Genomic DNA, 19,821 nt, shown 5'->3' on the forward strand with positions numbered 1-19,821 from the left:
CCAGTTGCCCCATTGTCGTGTACTGGCTGAAGTTGTCCTGAAAACCTTTAAGCCCAGCCAGAAACTGAATCTAAAGTCCAAACCGTTCACTCCCTCTCATGTCGATGAGCAGCCGCTGTTCTCAGACCTGCTCCAAGATGGCGCCGCTTGCATCCAGAACCATCTTGTACGGCGTTTCATGTTTCGTCTTTTGCTTCAGCAACAATTCTTCCCCATCGCTCTAAGCTTTCCTCTTTTACCCAGAAGCAGCAGCTGACACGCTGAGCGCCAGCTGCAATCAGAACAGTTGTGTTTTAAATCAGCGTGAGCGAGCTAACCTTCGGCCTGGTGGTGTTCTCCTCCTTAACGACCGTCCAGTTTTCACCGTCCAGGCTGTGGCCGACCTTGAACCTCTTCATGTAAACGTTGCGGTCGTGGTGTTTTCCTCCCTGGATCACCACACCGCTCAGTATCTTGTCCTGGCCCAGATCCACCTGCAAGGAAGGAAATGTAATGATTACACACTATCATAGGATTATATGCATGTAAAATACAACCTGACCCAGACCGCAGTGACTGTTGGTCACTTCTAATGTGGGAGCTACTGAAGAGGAGTCACTTTAATTCACACACATTTAGATTTTCTTTTGTTGTTTTAGAAATGCATCCAAAAATATCTTAAAAGTAACTAATTATGCTTCCTTGAACAGGTTAGCATTGGTCTTTGGGATAAATAAAACATATTAATGACTTTTTTTTAACAAAAATGTGATCTCTCCTCCTCTTTTCTGTTAATTTTGGGGGTTTTTTTTTCCAGAATTTGCTGTTTTAGGGCTTCTGTCACTTTTATGCAAAAACGCTGCTGCTGGCCACACCCCAAACTCAACATTTAAACTTTATACATGTGAAAGTGGGTCAGGGTTAGGGTTATCTTTAACCCCGAGTCAGACCCAGAAGCAGAAGAAGAAAGTTGGATACATCAGAAATTATTCAGTAATTGTGTTTCCATCTCTTCTTTAGTGTTTTAAACTCTTTATCCGAAAAGATAAAAAAGACCTCAAACTGTTGCATTGAATTTATGAATTTATCTCAGACATTTTACCATGAGAAAAAAACATCTATAAAAGTAGCACCTACATATTTCCAAGTTTAAATGACAATAAAATACCAACCAACCATATATACTTATAATCAAATACACGACTTATTTGGTGAAAAGGAGCATAAAAAAGATTAACGTTTCCATCATGTAGTTCATGACATGAATAAGATTATTACAAAACATTTTTACAAAATTGAGGAAGTCATTTCAAACATTGTCATTTCCTTCAACCTTTTCTAATGCCATACTTCCAAAAAGGTGCCAAAAATCTGCAAATAAAAAAAAGGTTTACACATAAAATGACGCCACACAGCTCTGGGAGAATGTTGCACATTCAACATGTTGTTCGCTGCAGCCAACAAGAAAAAACATTTATCTCTTCCAGAAGCCAGTAAAGCAAATACAGTCACTTCATTATTCAATTAATAATAAAGTAACTGGAGTTTCGCTTGGGTTGCTAGGCAACGGTGTGGGTTCCATTGGGGTTGCTAGGTAACCGGGCAATGCCTTGTCGATTCTGATTTAATAATTGAGTTTTCTTTTTTAACTGTTCCTTTTCCAGACATCAAAAACAAACTTATTGCCAGAAAATGGCTGGATGAGTTTGGCTTAGTGTTTGGACTTTTTCTCGAAGCAGTTGAGACCCAAATGGTATTAAAAAACTCACAAAAAGTTAATTTTACATAATAGATTCCCTTTAATCCACTTCATAAATTGTACAAATACTCATATCTCTTGAGATATGATCATATCTATTGAGACCATTCAGAGGTTTTGCCAGGTAATCCAAGTCGGCTGAGCTGCAGACTCACCTGTAGCCACTCGTTCTTGAAGGGCTGCTTGGACTGCTGCCCGGTCCATCCCGACCTGCCCGTCAATAACCGGACGTTCTCGGCCACCCAGCCCCGGTCGGCGAAGGACGAAGCGTTGATTTGAGGGTCAGAGATCAGCCCCGACACCATGCCTAACATCGACGAGCACGGGTAGTCTGAAAACAGAGGAAGCAGAGGTCAGGGAATTTAAATAGGAACCAAAAACACAAAACTGATCAGGAATTTCCACAATGGATTCATTCAAATTGATGAAGTCACCTCAAACTCTAACTATGATCTTTTAACAAGGTAACAAGCAATTCTTCTAAAATGTATGGTATTAAGTTGGTCAGTTTATCGGTGGTATCGGTGGAGAACGTCTTAAAGAGGTCAGGGAAAACTTTGATTAAAAGTTCAACCTTTATTTAGCTTAAATTATATTTTTAATGCTCATTCTCAAACATAGAAATAGTTTTCATGATCTGTTTTACTTTCTTATTGCCTATTGGAATATTTATAGATTAGATCTTAGGATAATTTATCATTTTCAGATTGTGTCAAATTGTAAATCCTTTTTTGAAATCTCATTATCGCCACTTCAAAATATGCAATATCTCGTTGGTAAGGAAATAAATCCTCCCTCAGGCAAATTTTTATACAGATTTGAAACAAGTTAGTGTTTAATAAGACTTACATAAATACATTAACATAATTAAATATAGTTTAGAAAAGCTTATAAATCCTAAGGAACGTCCAATACTGTTAAGAAGGATTTGACACAAGAACTCAAAATGAAATAAAATAATCTTACTTTAAAATATTTTCTACAAAAATATATTAAATAAATTTTCTATTTCTTATTTTACTGAATTATGTAAAGTTGTAAGGAAGGAAGTAAGGAAAAGTACAATATTTTTATCTGGCAGATGCCAAACACTGTTAAGCTGGATATGACATAATAACTCTGTGCAAATAATCAAAATACAGTGAAATAATCTTACTTTAAAATATTTTCTGTAATATTTAAACTTATAGGAGTTACAACAGCAATTCAACAAGGTAATTCAAATAGTTAGACCCTATGATTGTTGATTTGTCTACAGAACCAGAGCTAAGGGTACAAAATGTCCTCTCTAGTGGAGAATAACTTAAATGTATTCATAGCCCGGTCCAGAGCAGCCAGATCTCCACTCAGCTGTAACAACTTCACAGAGCTCCTTCTGAGAGTTTCACATCAGAGATGGGGAATAATGTCTGAGGATGATTAATGAGCCAGAATGATCCCGCACAGCTTTACTGTAATGAATAATTGTGTCCTTCATTAGGGAGGTTTCGCTCTCTTTGGAAGTAATAATTATTTAAAATCAACAGAAAGCAGTGGGAGTGTAGCTCCCCAAATGATAACTGGATAAGGTTGATACATGATGTGCAGAAAAACCGGCAAAAAATATGTTTATGGGAAAGTCAGAAGTGAAAAAACAAATCAAAACAAGCACAGATGTCAGTGTATGAGGAAAAACATGCAGAATGAGGCTGAATCAGTGGGTTTAACAGATAAACATGGAGTTCTGCCTCACACCTGATATTCTGCAGCCGTAGACCTCAAAGCGCATGCAGATGCCTTGCTCCCAGGTAAGCGGGCGGATACGAACGAATCGGGTCAGAGTCGGTTTGGGGAGGAAGGCACGGACTTCGTCTGTTGGATTGTGGTTCCCCAGAAAGATCTGGAAATTAGAAGAATAAAAAAATTGTTTCTGTTTTTGTTAATGGACTCTTTATTGCTAAAAGTTCTTAGAAAACCAACTAAATATTGTGACAGAAAAAGTTTGAATTGAGCTGATTATCATAAAGTGTTCAAAGGCTGGAATTTTAACAGGCTGATAACATATAAAGTATAAAATAAAAACTAGTTAGCTACCTAGCTAGCCATTTAGCTAGTTAGCGTATGTACAAGCTAGATATTAGCAGCTAATTAGCAGTAATCTGAAGTCTCAGAAAGAAATGAAGACTTAGATAAAATCAAAGATTAATAAAAGTATTTAAGGCCAACTTGCATTTTTAAAAATTAATTTAAGATATTTCAAGAACTTAATTTTAGATCAGTACTATTACTACAAAATAATATAAAAAATAATAATAATTGTTATTATTATTGTTGTCAGAATATTCTGACAACATTTAGGCTAAACTCACAATAACAAGCTTCCCATACAGTCTGTAATTTATTTTAATCATTTTCCAGGCCTGGATAAAAAAAGTGGAAAAATTATCTGAAAAAACATTTCAGTTTCCAGACTTTATTTTTCTAGAAAGACAAATATTTTCTAAAAACGCTCTGTTGTCCAAATTAATCACTCTTTAAACGGCATATTTTATATTTTTTGATTTGCGACATTTGCATTTATACCAACAATATTTGTGTTTTGTAGTTGCTTTCTGTCATTTCATTTGGTCTGCAAGAAAAGGTCACCAAATCTGTAAGAGTGATATTTTGCAAAACAAAATAAATGCATCAAAATCCACAATGTGGGGTTTATGGAAGCAAACTGACAACGAGACCTGAGAGATACAAGCCTTTTCAAGGTAAATATAAAAGACAATAACACGTATCCAGACAGTGAATTAAAACAGTGAAATAGTTGATCTTTGCCTTTTGTTTCGAGCCCTCCTTCACTGTGATCCAGTCCTCTCCGTTGGTGCTCAGGTCCACTTTGTAGGAGCGGACGTAGTAATGCTTCTTGGTCTCTATTGAAATGGCTCCCTGGGTCCCGATGCTGGAGACGTACCTGAGGAAGCCCAGGTCGACCTGCAGACACAGAAAACAACAACAGGTCAGTAAAATGGCTTCCAGGAAGGTTCTGTTTAGCCTGATACATGTATTCTTATTTTTATAAAGTTGATTCATTCCTCGTTTCCGCCTATTTGTAGATTTCTTTCTGGAACGTAATTACAAATTGTTTGCCGGAAATCTGTTTATTTGTGTTTTTTTTAACTGAGCTTATCTAAAATATTTTTAAAAGAATGCAGATTGGGAAGCTAAAATACTTAGTCACAATGCTAGTTGACGTGCTAATGCTAATGGCTGATGTTAGCAAACCAGCCAATCCAGGAGCACCATTTATTTTCCTCGTCACCGATTGGTTTGTTTATGCTGAGATTCATCCATAATTCAACATATGGTTTAGTTTTATTAAACTAACTAATGCAGTAATAGTTTTAGTTTTTTCATACTTTGGTTAATCTGTAGGAGCAGAATTCAAAAGGTCAAAGTGTTTCATTGTGATTATGTGTAGATTATTGAAAAATTACTAATTCCATTGGCAGATTATCTAACTTTTAACAAGATGTTTTTCCTGTGGTATAACTTATGATATAACTAAAATGATCTATGAATTAAGTGATTTTTCGTCTATATTAAAGAGTTAAAATAAACTCCTAATAAATTACTTGTAAGTTACTTTTATTTTATTTCAAGTGTACTTGAAGTAAGACTTGATAATATTTGACAACATTTTCTTAAGAGATTTCATTATTCAAGTGCAAGACAAAGTATTTTTCTTTAATAACAATGTTTAATCCCAAAAAAGTTCAAATAAATATTTACCTGTCACTAAAACAGCAACTGTGCAAGACCCTGTTTATATTTTAGAGTTTTAAGAAATATTCACTGCTCTCAACGTGAACATTTTTGGCACTAATGGAAAAAGTTTGGACACTCCTGTGTTTGGGTAAAAAGCACAAATAAAGTCACTAGATAGACATCACAAGACTCTTCAGGCAGCCTTAAAATAGAAAAGAAATTCAATTACAGCTGATTTGATTTTCCTTTACTGCAAGTCAGCTAAAGGCGAACACAGTCAAACTTAATTACTTTTATATTTCTAATAGCAAATTGTGATCTTTTTTTCTGTCTTACATACTCAAAAAAAAAAAAAAAAAAAACACGTCTCTTTATCTGTAAGTCCCAGTATCAGAATCACATTCCTTTGAAACAGTTTTTCTTTTATAATCATGAAACTGTGATCAGAGTAGATAAAATAAAATGTGTGGAGTGTGAGTGCTGTTTAATCTGAAAAGGAGGAAGTTCAAACCGTCTTTACCCAGAAAGCAACAGTGAAAAGATTAATAAGCTGATTGTTATCAAAGAGTAGCAGAGATAGCAAAAAGCCTTATAGTCTTTATGCTGTTAAAGGGGAAATATTATGCAAAATTCACATCTTGAATGTTTTTGTACTTACTTTCTACTGCTCATAAAAACAACCCAAGCTCTTAAAAAAAACCCATTCAACCAGTTTTTGGCAATAAGTTAATGTTTTTGGTGTCTAGAAAATGATTAAGTCATATTCATTGGCACTGCGTCGTTACCTAGCAACCTCAGCCCCATCACCTAGCAACCCCAGCTGAGCTCCACCATGTTTGAGCCGCTGGTTTTACCGTGTTTTGAAGTTAACTTATCATCCAGAAACCACTTGCGGCATTCTTGTTGTTTGTGCAGCAGGCTCCACTTCTGCTTTTCAAAGACGTATGGCTGTATAATTGTGCATCTTTTTGCAGCCATTTTCATATGTGAGTCCCAAATGTTGAGTTTGGGGGACCTGGCCAGCAGCGGCTTATTGAGATTTAAAACAGCAAGATGCCCAAAAACAGCTAGAAACTCGGAACTGAGCAGACTAAAATCTCAAACGTAAAGAACATGTATCGCTCATAAACCTATCCCAACTTGTTCAAGGAAGCATAAGAGGTCACCTTTAACAATTAGTAGGGGCTATCTAAATTGAAAATGGTTTAAAGTTGTTCTGCATCACAGGATTTCCCTTTGAATCAACCATGGAATCTATGATGCTACTCTCAGTTCGACTTCCATTACAATCCTGTTTGTTGAGTTTGAGCATTATGAGGCCAGAATAGGCGCTCTGCTTCAGCGTGTGGGACGACCGCCGCATGCAGCGTGTAATTATACGACCGAAGAGAAGCTGCTCTACATGGGAAGGCCCCACAGGGTGGGTGCTGACTGCTCCTGCCGAAGCTTTTTCAGGAAAGGAGCAGGAAATGGCACGCCACAGGTCTCTGCGGGATCCATGATTGACAGGGAGACCCCTGGGAAATCATGTTGCGTGGGATCGCTCTCCGCCGCTCCCACGTCTGTACTCATCTAAATTCCCACGAGATGCAACACTTGTTTGCACTGAGCCCATATGAAAAGGTCGCATGTAGGAAAAATTTCCGCGTTGCTCATTAAAGACTAAAAAACGATGCCTTTTAAGTTAAATCATGTTTATTTGTAACTCAGCGTCGCCTTCAAAGAGAAGTAAAATCAAGACATAATTTTTACTACATAGTCTGGAAGATTTGGTTCGATTGGGGACAAAAACTGCAATATTTTTGCTACATTTTCACGGCACTGTGTCAAACAAACAAAACCCTTTGTGAAACCTGTTCCCCTCCTTGCCTCTGGGGGCGCTGCACCAAGAACCACTGAAGGAAATTACATATAAATCTCAAAAGAAGAGGCAGAGCACAACTTCTATCTTCACAAAATGTAAACAAAAATGGAGTAGCGTCAGATTTTATCGGTTGTAGGATTTCTCTTTTGTCTTTAGTAAAAACCATGAGCCGTTTCTCCCGCTAGCGCTAGTTAGCCTGTTTGTTTTGGTTGTATTCACCCAGAATGCCCTGTGCTGTAGTCCACTTCCTGCTTTTGGAGCGGACTCTGATCTGCTTGTCGTTCATATGAATTCGAACCACACCAGAGTTCACTTCCACCAAAATGAGGCCGAGGTTTGTAGGTGAACTAGTTTGTTTTTTGGTCTGCATTATGGCAAAAGGCCACAATCAAATCAAATTTTGGTGCTGGTAATACAGCAAATATGTCTTTAAGCCATCAGCTGTCTGACTACTGACCAGAAATCATTGTTTTGACCAACTGTTGGATATCATTGTAATTGAAATTATTGCAATTATTATAATGCCACCTGAAGTCGGCTTTAGTTATGCTAGCTCCTATGTAGCTAGGAAGTCTAGATACACAGACATAGCTACATAGGAGCTGGTCACTACATAGTAGCTAGTACCCATAGTTATGGAAATGCTAGCTACATAGTCATAGCAACCATATCTAAGTAGCCAGCATGACTAGCTACATTGGAGCTAGCAGATATTGCTAGAAATTGTTAACTTGACCATTTACAATAATTTACCAGTTACTTTAAGTTAGTATTTGTATTTTCTCTCACCATTTGATGTTTGTTTTTTTTTAAAGTCAAGCTGGAAGTTTGATGTTAAATCTACATGGAAAAGGAAATGACAGATATTTACTGTTATATTTGCTGACACTTTCTTCCTGATGTTTGGCAACATCAATAAACCGTGGCTCAAACAAATCATGAACAACAATTTCAGTTAAAGGTTTTCACAACAGATTTAGTCCAGTAGGGGAAGCTACACAGCAATGTTAGAGCATCTTCAACTCAAATCCACTTCTAAACTAATTAAACAATTCAACTGAATGAGTGTTTAAACAGCCGCAAATTGAAGGAGGAAGTAGGTCATACAGTCAGTTTCACATTTAAATACGTAACACACAAAAAGTCAGGAAAACTTGACGTAATTATAGATGAAAACATTCATATTATCCAATATTTAAATGGAAAATGAGTTGATGATTAAGTTCAAATACAGCAAAAAGAGGCTAACGTATGAGGTCCAGCCTCCAGAGATTAAAGTAACAGCGCAGACTGACTGGGTTTTCCTTTTGAAACAGGAAAACTCTCAGTGTTTACAGTTATCCTTTGGCTCATTGTTCCATTTTCCACACTTTCTCCATCAACTGGCTGAAGGTAATTGGCCTTCCATCTCCTAATTGCTCAGCGACTGGCACTGCCAACTATTTATAACAGAGAAATACTCTCACTTGGAACTTTTTAATGAAGGAAAACAAACTACAAGACGGGAACATAACTCGTTTAAATTTGGCAAATTAGGATTAAACTTTAATGATGCCACAACCTTCCAAATGGGACTTAGCTATAACAAAAATAAAACCCTTAATTACACCATTCTTATCTGGGGGTTCAGCACTCGCTGAGTTTCTCTGTGCTTGTATTCAGTTACACCACAAATTGGACTTCACCAGTTATTTTCGGAAATTAGTAATGATAGTATTTCTCATTAATCTTCTCCGAAGTAAAGAAGCATTTTGGAGGCCTAAACATATCTGAAAACAAAACAAATGATGCACACACCTCAATTATTAGTGAAATGTATTTATTTAAATGGACCTGAAAAGGTTCCACTGGCCTATCTCAAATATTGTAATGTAGCCTAGACATTTGAAAATTGGTACACAAAAATAACTCTCCAAAAGAAGAACAAAAAAAACTATCAGTCCAAAAAAAACAACAATAGTCGGCCATTTTATGTCAATGGTAGTTTGGTAAAAATCAGCCCCCGTTCTATTTGCTTCGTGTAGCGGGTTTGGACGGTTGGCTATTGATAAATGATTGCTTCCTGTTGAAGTTTTAAATCTGATTTCACTCAATCGCTAACGTTTGGCCGTGGTGTTTGTAATGAACAGCTTTGTACACTGCCTCAGCTGCCATTGCTGAAACTACAACCAGATTACAGACTACAATTCTAACACAGAAAATCAACATTTTTGATCCCAACTCATCCTTTTGTTTTAATTCAACTGAAGTAATCAAACTGAATGGGAGAAATCCAAGATGGAAAAGTGAAGAGAGATGAGAATCAAGCAGAATTGCGTACAGACTCTTTGGTTTTTCATCCAAAATGGAGAGCAACTTAACCAGAACTGTTTTGTTTCAGGAAGTGTTTTCCTTGATGAACCTCATGCTTCAAATGCATCGTGAATCTGAAAAAATAAACGGTTTACTGGAGTTCCACAAGGTTCTGTGCTTGGTCCAACGATCTTTACATTACATTATACTTGATTAATTAAACTGAATCAAAATTTAAAAATTTTAAAGTTATTGCTAAACAATGTTAAATATTCAGGAATATTGAATAATTGCAAGATGATCCCATTTATCTTGTGAACCATGAGGTTTTCATGGTGTCCTTTAGTGTGATCAACCTGTTTTAACAAGTTTCTCCTGATATTTTCCAGGTTCATAAGTAAACATGGAGAAATCTGCTCCGGGTCGGGCAACTCTTAAAGTTCTCTGCAGGAACTTCATCCGTATTGTTTCCCAGAGCCCCGACGTTGACAATGCACCTCAGGCAGACAAAGCCTAATGCGTTCTCCAGATGTAAACAACCCAGCGCTTCCTGATGGCGTCAGTGTAATCCTGAAGTCAAACGAGAGACGTCTCTATAAATACCTGAAACTTAAGGAAGGAAGCATTTCCTGGTTCCACATCGCTGCTCAAAAAACACTATCAACTAGTCCAATTTTATTTTCAGAGACTTTATAATTGACTTTATTTATTGTTTCTGTTGTTTGGTTTATTTTGATTATTTAAAATATCTTCCAGTTCCAGTGTTAACTGTTCATTACAATTTAATGTGTTCATGCATTATTATTACCATTATACTAATTGAAAATGCTCTCAAAACAACAATATTATCATTTATCGTAATAACTTCTGGGACAATTTATCGTGCAGGAAAATTTGTTATTGCAACATTTCATCTAGTATTATTGGTTAAATATTGTTCAGTTTTAGTTTTTATTAGTAGTTTTTTCATACGTTGGTTAATGTTTAGGTATTGTATTGCGATTATGTTTACATCGATTGGATAATAAATACTCGACAGAAGAATCAATTATTGTTGAACAACAACTGACTCTGTACCAACTTTTACTGTCGCATTTTGAGACATATGGAGCGCCGTAATTTGCCGAAAACCGACGTAAACTAATTAACAGATTCAAAAACTAATAATATTATATCTACGTATAATTTGTTATGGATATAATATTAATTTTATAATATTTTATAAAACACACATAATTTGTGTGTTTTAGTTAATTTTATAAGTTCACTGCAAAAACACAAAATCATTCCAAGTATTTTTGGTCTAATTTCCAGTGCAAATATCTTAGTACACTTGAAATAAGACAAAACTAACTTGCAAGTAACTTTTCAGAGAGAAATACAAGCTAAAGTTCTTAATGTTGCTGAAAAAGTGCTTGTTTCATTGGCAGATAATTTCACTTATAACAAGATATTTTTCCATGTTATAAGAAAACAATCTGCCTGTAGAAGTAGAAGCTTTTCATCAAAATTATGGAGTTATTGGTTTAAAACAAGCTCCTATATCTTGCTGAAAAGTTGCTTATAAGGTAGGTTTTTTAAACTCAAATGTACTAAGATATTTGCAGCAGAAACTGGACTAAAAATACTGGGTAAGATTTTGTGTTTTTGTAGTGTTGTAATTTTCCCACATTAACTAATATTTTATGTATTTCAGTAAAAGTGTTCTCTAATTTTCAGTTTTCACTAGTTTTAGTTAACTGTAACTGTTGAACTGAACCAAAGCTTCTCTGATTTTTAATGTCTAAACATAAGAGCTCATAATTTTATTGCAAATTTCCAGCATGCAGTTGAAATGAGTCACTGCTGTGAGAAATATGATTACAGAGTCACAATAAAGCCAGATAATGAGCCGACTGTCTGCCTCCAAGCAGACGGCCAGCGGGACGCTTCACCCAGCAGTAACCTGAAAATAGTATCGATAAAATATACATGGCTGTAAATAATTAATAGAGCTGCCTGCAGTGGAGGGGACAGGCATGCAGGAATTAACCAAGTCATAATTTTCATCTTAAATAAGACGAATCCAAAGCCACAGGCGGAGAGACGCGGTGTGGAGCTGGATCGCAGCACACTTAATCAAATAAAATGGAAAATCCTCTTCATGAAAAAACCTCCAGTCATTACTCTGGAGGCTCAATGAGGCAGAGCAACAGGCCCGGTTCAGAGGGACATAAATCACACGGCCAGATGTAGCCGCGCCGCTGTTTCTTAAGGAGAAGCTGCCAGAAAGAGGCTTTCATGAACAGCAGAGATAAACAGAGATGATTTCATGCAGCAATCAGGACGTGATTTCATTTTTTAAACAATAGGTTTGTAGATCTTGTGACCAGATGAACTGAATTTGAAGCTGGAGGGCAGAAAAACATTTTGCTGTTTACCGAGAGTCTTACCTCCTCTCTCAAACTTTGGATACAGTCAGAAAATAATCATTAAACTTGTTTTATTTCAGTTCTGTCGCAGAAATATGGCAGACGCTGCATTTCCTTCACAAATGTGCACAAATTTTTGTTGATATTCTGCTAATGTTGAAATTGCAATGTTTCCATTAAATAAGAAATTAAATTAAAATCACACCTGAATAAGTTTGTTCACGTGATATAAATATCAGATATATTCATAATCAGCAAATCAGAGGAGACGTTGGTGTCTTATTTACATCTGGGAGCAGATATGTATGCATTTAGAGAAACTGTAGTTGTAGCTAAGGACTCAACTTTTAATGAACTGTGATGCTGTGAGAGGCTAACTGTCTGAAAACACCAAAAACTAACCACGAAGAAGACCATTTCCTGTCATCTTTGTTGTAGTTTCTGCCAGTAGCAACACCTGACAGTCCGGTGGACTCGGCTCGATTCGGGACCAAAACTGCAACATTTGTTACAATTTCAGCTGCTGCGGTTCTCTTTCACTCTGCACTGAGTCAAAAGAACTAAATTAATTAAAAAACCTGTTCCCCTCCTCGCCTGTGGGGGCACTGCACCAAGAACCACTGAAAGAAACAACATAAAAACCTCTGAAGACACTGAGTGCAGCTTCCTTCTTCACAAAATATAAACAGAAATGGAACGGCGTCAGATCTTAGCGGTTGTACAATTTCTCTTTTGTCTTTAATAAAAATCCACAAGTCATTTCTCCTGCTAGCACTAGGCTAGCGTGTTTGTTTTGGTTACATTTTCCCAGAATGCCCTGCTCTTCCTACTTTTGGAGTGGTGTCGGATTCACTTGGCGTTCACATATGCATTCAAGTTTGCTTCTTTGGTTCTCATCAGAGTTCGATCACAGATTCAAACGTCAACAAACGAACTGAACTTTCCAGTAAAATGAACTGGAGTTCTAAAGCGAACCAAACAGGATCAGTGTGAATCCAAATCAAAGAAGATTGGAGTCGATCCAATGGGTTTACCAAAACTGATTTTCAATGTCTTTCTTTCCGCTAAATTTGGATCAGATCAGAATAAAAAGCAAAATTTCAAAATATTTGATTTTGCCAAATAAAAATATTGCTAACCTTAAATACCCAGAAGAAAGTGGTTGATTGTAAGTGTAATTTATCCTGATGCATATTCAAAAAGAGAATGTTTTCCATATGAGTGCAAATAGGGTTTGGATATAAATATATATACAGCAAAAAAAGGAGCAATTGTTTGGGAAAATGCATAAATGTTGTGATCCTGTTACCAAACTGAATGCTACAGTCCTGGGGTCAAAGTTGAGTTTGTGGAGTTTGAACAGCATGTTTAAAAAAATCCTCTTTAGAAATCAAAGTAAAAATCAAGCGAAAATAAAATGTAAACATAGTTAAAGTCAGGTTGTATTTCCAATTAAATATAATTAAAACATCATATGAACTACATATGCAGTCGATATTTTCTCACGGCTCTTTCCTCACATTTTAAGAACTGACCGAGTCCATAATTAACCTTTTCTTTAACCCGAACCGAGACTTTGTCATCACCCACTGTGAATGCACACTAGAGTTTAACACAACTATCTAAATAAAGTATAAATTAGAAACGGGAACAGGAGACTAATGAACGTCCACACCTCTAACATTTCTGCTGAAACATTAATTGCTTTTGCAGAGCGGCCCAGTTATTGATCCAAGTTTCTTTGTCAACTTTACCGTCTCATTAGTTGTGTCCTCATTATTTCAGCACTTCAAAATAATTTTATTCAAAATGGCCACATTTTTAATGCCGTTGGTGACCTTCGTGTAAAACCAGCGGTTTCCACCCAGCGCGTGAACCCATTAACCCCAATTAAATCTCCGTCCTTCATTTCCTGATATCCCAGAAGCCCCGGCGGTAAAAAACGTCCCCAGACAGACAATAGAAAGCCACAGTTACTAATCCGTCGCTGTGGTGGCGTTCCTGTCTACTTCCTGTTGTAACTCTCACAGGAGGGAAGTGGAGGTCTGCTCCTGCAGCAGAGGGCATTGTGGGATTTCCTCTATGAGTTCCTGTCCTGGACAATGGGTCGGCGCTGGACACCAGACACACACATCCATACTGGTTTGATAATTCAGACTGAATCCAGTTGTTTTCTTGACCCACAGGAGAAGCAAACACGTCTGTTTGGGCTCGTAAATTAAATTATGGGTAACAGAGTTTATGTAAATATCTAAAGATTTGAGCAGCTTGAATCATGGGGCTGAATCTGAATTAACTGTTTCTGCTTCCTGTGGTTTTAGCTTAATTTTCTTTTTAGAGGCTTTAGAAACAGAAAAACGTGTATTTACGCCATGCTTAACCCATGAGTAACTTTGTTTAGTTTAAGAGCACAATGTGCTGCACAGAAATGAAACACTCCACCTGAAGCCTGAACTTAAACCAAATTTATTTTAAAACAAATGAAGAGTAGAAATAAAACAGTGCCAAGTGGAACTTAAAAAGTTAAACTAAAATACAGTTTCACTAGGTCACAGCTTCAGTTAACTGCAATTTCTGGAAAAGAGATAAAATTAAATAAAATATATAAATAAACCAAAAGAGTTTAAGTTATCTCAAAAGTCTTGAGTTAAAATAAGATTATGTTGATGTCCATAATTAATGGACATTTTTATTTTCACTGACTCGAACAAGAATACCCCTCAAAATCAAGTCATGTTTGAACATGCAAGCAGTTAGCGTCGTTAGCTTCCAACCTACTTTGTAGCATGGCTAAACGAAGGCTAGCTGCTACCTAAAGATTTGATTATAAGACCAAAACTTACATTGTTGAAGAACAAATCTCTAAATAACTTTTACTGTTTCATTTATTCTCCATTATGACAAGAAAAAGCTCACCTGTGTAGCTGCTAGCCTGTGTTTACACACAGCTAATTATTGCTAACAGTGAAGTAAACATTTGCTTTAACAGAATAATTCACAAATTGGATACTATAGTTGGAGCTCAGTCTGTTGACATCTCCAACTAGGGCAAGAATAGCAAACTGAACAAGTCATATATATAATAATTAAATAAAAAACATTCAAGATATAACTATTAAGCTATATTTTAGCATACATAAAAGGCTAACTGCCAGCTATACAAACATAATACTTTTCTTATTCACTCCTCTCTGTATTTCCCGCTAGCTCCAGCATCATGATTACATGTGGATGAATTTGAGTGAAAAAACAGTAGTAGCCTACATTTTAGCATCATTATGAACAACGTAGCTGCTAGATAAATCGATTTCAATACCCAAATTTACACTATTATATTTTTGTTCTCTTATATTTCTGTATTTAAATCTATAGAGATTTTAACTTTCACCTTTTCAGTTCCCTAAAACAATTTCCAATTAATTGTAGTTGAATTTTTTGTTGTGTTTTCGTCCTGCAGCTGAATCCCAGCCTGGACGAAGTCTGCATGTTTTCTCTGTGCGTGTGTGGGTTCTCCCCAGGTACTCCGACTTCCTCCCACGTCCCAAATATATGCATGTTAGATTAATTAGTCTCTCTAAATGCGCCTCAGGCCTGAGTGTGTGTATGGGTGTTTGTCCTGTGTGCGTCTGCCTGTGGTGGCCTGGAGAACCGTACAGGGTGTACCCGGTGTGGACAGGCGGCCAGTCGCCACATAAACATAATGAATGGATGGATGGAGAGTTAAATGGAGATGCAGCCATGAGAATAACTAATCTAAGTGGAAAGAAGAGCTCAAACTAGCACTGCAGATACTTTAGACGACATGCAATTAAAGTTTATTTACTGTATTTATTTACATTTTTAATATTGCTTATGATTTGTTTTGGTTTAAACATCTAAACTATGAAAAATATTAATTGGTTCCCTTCTTTCAGGTTCTCGCTGCAACTTTTTAACCTTTTGACCAAACCACCTCTAAAATCATCTTTTTTTTAAAACATAAAGTTGTCAAATTCAGTTTTTTTAGCCTTCATCAGTGTTCAGATGAGTAAATGTTTCCACTTTAAGCTATACACGAATGTTTTATAAATGTTTAAAGTCTACATTTAGTGGCTGAAGGCCGTTACATCAGATTTCAGAACGAGGCAGGAAACTGTGCAGCAGAAGCAGATGTAAATAATTAATTCATGTTGGCTTTTTTCCCCGTCTACCATCACTATAACGTGTGTAGAAGTGGTACAAATGAGTGAGCAATATTCAGAGCAGATGTGAGCGAGTTCTCGGTGGCGCTGTGAAAGGCAAACAGAGGAGCAATGTTTTTCCGCTGGGAAATCAGAGGCTTTTATTTTGAGCTCAGACTCTGGAAGTGAGGATTAAAGTGACATAACCTCCAACTGCTTCACTTGGAAAAAAACATCATGTGCTAAAAAAGGGCACAAACAGTGTGTTCAATGCATGCAAAGCTGATTTATTTACTAACATGTTTTTATCTTTATATTCCCAACTTAAAAGCCGCAGTTTGAAGCTATGACTGAAATGATTAATCGGATTAATTCAAATTCAAATATGCTTTATTGATCCCACAGGGAAATTAAATGTCAGGTTAATAAAAGAGTTATTGGAGGTGGTGATAGAAAGATCATGTAGCGGTCTGAATTTAAATTATACATTCATTCAATTCTAGATTAATCACGATTAATCGATTATTAATATAATCGTCAACTAATTTAGTGATTGATTAATTGTTAACTGGAGTTTACAGACTCAAAAATATATACCGTACATTTTGCATTTAAGATATGATAAAAACTTTCTTTGTAGGTATATTCAACCCTGAACTCCTGACGTAACAGTTTTAGCTTCACTTGCTTCAAATTCTGAAAATATAAAACAAATTGAGTTTATATCCAATAAATAATAATCAGATTATTCATACACTGCATTGATGTTGAATCAAGCAGAAAGTTGAGCTTTTCTCTAGTATGTTTTAAATGCAGATTGATCTTTCGCTACAAATAACCAACTGTTCACTAAAGCTGTTGTTTCTGCATTTTTGGCAATAAAATGTGTATTTTCTTATTTAAAAAAATTATTCAATTGTATATTTTTACCTTTTAATACATTTCCAATATTGTATAAAAAGGTTTAAGCGGTGTAATGACAAATATCCAAAATGTACCAATTTTTAAAATTTGATTAATTGATTAATCGTCAGAATAAAATAATCTAATTAGTCGTTAGTTGCAGCTCTATTTGAGACCGTTATTAGGAGGTGTCTGACCTGAATCCATTCCCTGATGGTGTCGTCTGACGGAGTCCAGCCGTTCTCCTGGTAGTTGAGCCGGGAGCGTTCTGGGGACCAGTTGGAGTTATACTGGGAGGACGCCCTGATCAGGTCTGAGGGGATTTCCCCAGACTCCATGCCCAGTGGCTCCATACAGGCAAAATCTGAGAAACACAGAGGGAGGCTATTACAAGACGCAAATAAACAAATAATTCAATTCATTTTTAACAAGAAAGTAAATATTTTATTGCCTAAGATGTAATAGCAGGATTTCTTCAGTGAACGATTTGTGCCAATTACTGCTCTGAGCATGTTGGTATTTCAGCAAAAGGCCTTTTTTGAGTCTATATACAGCAGGTAGCGATTAACTGATTACTAAATCAGTTGGCGATTATTTATTTATTTATTTATTTTTTTACCCCTCCAGGGGGTCTTTTGTGGCTCTAGTGTCCCTTATATGACAGTAGGCTGACAGGAAACGGGGAAGGAGAGGGGGGAAGACATGATGCAAATATTGTTGGGTCCGGGAGTCGAACCCGCAACGGCCGCGTCGAGGACTCAAGGCCTCCAAATATGGGTCGTGCCAACCACCACGCCACCACGGCACGCCCCAGTTGGCGATTATTTTAATAGTTGATTAATCATGATTAATCTGATTAATTGTTTCAGACCTAATCAATAATAATTGTTATTCCAGCAAATGGCCTTTTCTGAGTCTATGTAGGGCAGTTAACGATTAATCAATTACTAAATTATTTAAATTATTTCAATAATTGATTAATCATTCTTCATTGAGTCATATAAATAATCCATTATTATTTGTTATTTCAGCAAATGGCCTTTTTTGAGATTGTATTATGCGAGTTAGCAATTAGCCAATGACAAAATGAAATTATTATATTGATTAATCACAATTAATCAATTATTATTTGTTATTTCTACAAATAGCCTCTTGAGTCTATATACAGCAGTTAACGATGAATAAAATACTACATTAGTTGACAACTGTTTAAAAATCAATTAATCACGATTAATGTTGTTGCAGGAAATTACCTTTTGTTGCCAGTTAAGAATTAATCAAATACTAAATTAGTTGATGATTATTTCAATAATCGATTAATCATGATTAATCGTTTCAGATGTAATAGTTTTAATACTTTAATGTGGTGATTTTGATGAGTTTCTGCATGTTTGTGTCGTCGTTTTAGCTAATCTGACACTAACTTTAAGAGAAAGCATGTCAAACTTTAAACAAATCTTTAAACGAGACGCAGCTCTGCATCTGAGACTCTTTTCTGTCACCGCAGAAGAACCTTGGGAAGGAAAAGGGAGGAGGACACAAAAGGAAGTGTGAGTGTTTCTGAGTGGGAGACACAATGTCTGCAAACCTGACACAAACACTTTGCATCAATTCCTGAGTTTCACAAACAAAACGTGGGCAGAAGTTTGTCTCAAAAAACTTGTTATTTTGGTAAATCGATATTTATCCATCTCTTCCATGTCCAGGCAGGACGCTGATATCCCAGAACAAAGAAATAAATCCTGCAGTCGCTTCAAAGTCCTCCCAGTCCTCCCAGTCCCAGTCCTCCCCCCAGTAAAATCAGTTTTGTTTGACGTGAATGTTTCCCCAGAGCGCCAACGTCAGACACCATGGGACCCAACATTCCTGAACCGGGTCAGCGCCGGCGACAACCAAAGGGTTAAAAACGCCTTTTAGACCTCTACAGGAATCCCAGCTATGCAGAAAACTGGCAACTTCTGTCAGGGACCAGAAGGAATAAAATCCCCAGAAAGCAACTTTAACAGAATCGGAGATTCCTGATAAAAGTCTGGTGTGAAATCGGTCAAACAGATTGCTTAGCAGCAGAAGATAAGAGCTGAAAGTGGGTCACATGATAAAAAAACGAGCTATCTGCTCCAGGAAGAAACTCTGAATCGAAATAATAATCTAATAAGAATAAGAGACGATTACATTTAGATCTCACAACTGATATTTACATTTACAAACTGTGGCTAGAGATAAATCCAAAAGTTGCTTCTTCTGTTCTTTCTGTTGCTTAAAGACTGAAGATGTTTTTGTTGTTTTTCATGATTTTTATTTTATTATCTTGCTCTTTCGTTTTCTCACTTTTATTCTCTCTGCTCAGGTAAATATTTCAGCTCAGTTGGTTGATATTCTGACCAGTTTAACCTGATTTCTCAGAAGCTTCACTACCATTAAATCCAGCTTTGTTTCTGTAAAACTACTTTGTTTCATCCTTGTTAAATACATTTTGGTATATTTATCTACACATTTTCTGACCAGTAAATCTAGTTTATATCAATCCATCTTACTGAAGCTGATTCAGGATCCTAAATAATTCTTGAAACAATAAACTGAGTGATGCTACTGCTAGAATCTAATCCCTTTTTATTGGTAATTAACAGAAAACTGACTTGGAGTCATCATATAAAAGACATTCAGACATTTTTATTGAGATATAAATGTTATAATACTTTAAACAGGAGAAATATCTTT

General features: G+C 36.3%; 1 protein-coding gene across 1 annotated transcript in view; it reads right to left on the reverse strand.

Annotated features, from left to right (window-relative positions):
• Nucleotides 1-19,821, reverse strand: part of LOC102225079 (neuropilin-1a-like) — an 82,970-nt gene that overhangs the window by 23,521 nt on the left and 39,628 nt on the right. The window contains exons 6-10 of the mRNA XM_023335050.1: nt 17,301-17,467; nt 4,544-4,699; nt 3,473-3,617; nt 1,894-2,069; nt 318-473 (exon numbers count right to left, since the gene is read on the reverse strand). Of these exons, the coding sequence (XP_023190818.1) occupies nt 318-473; nt 1,894-2,069; nt 3,473-3,617; nt 4,544-4,699; nt 17,301-17,467 (800 nt within the window). The remainder of the gene's footprint in view (nt 1-317; nt 474-1,893; nt 2,070-3,472; nt 3,618-4,543; nt 4,700-17,300; nt 17,468-19,821) is intronic.

This window comes from Xiphophorus maculatus, chromosome 6 (genome assembly GCF_002775205.1).
Source record: "Xiphophorus maculatus strain JP 163 A chromosome 6, X_maculatus-5.0-male, whole genome shotgun sequence".
NCBI lineage: Eukaryota > Metazoa > Chordata > Actinopteri > Cyprinodontiformes > Poeciliidae > Xiphophorus > Xiphophorus maculatus.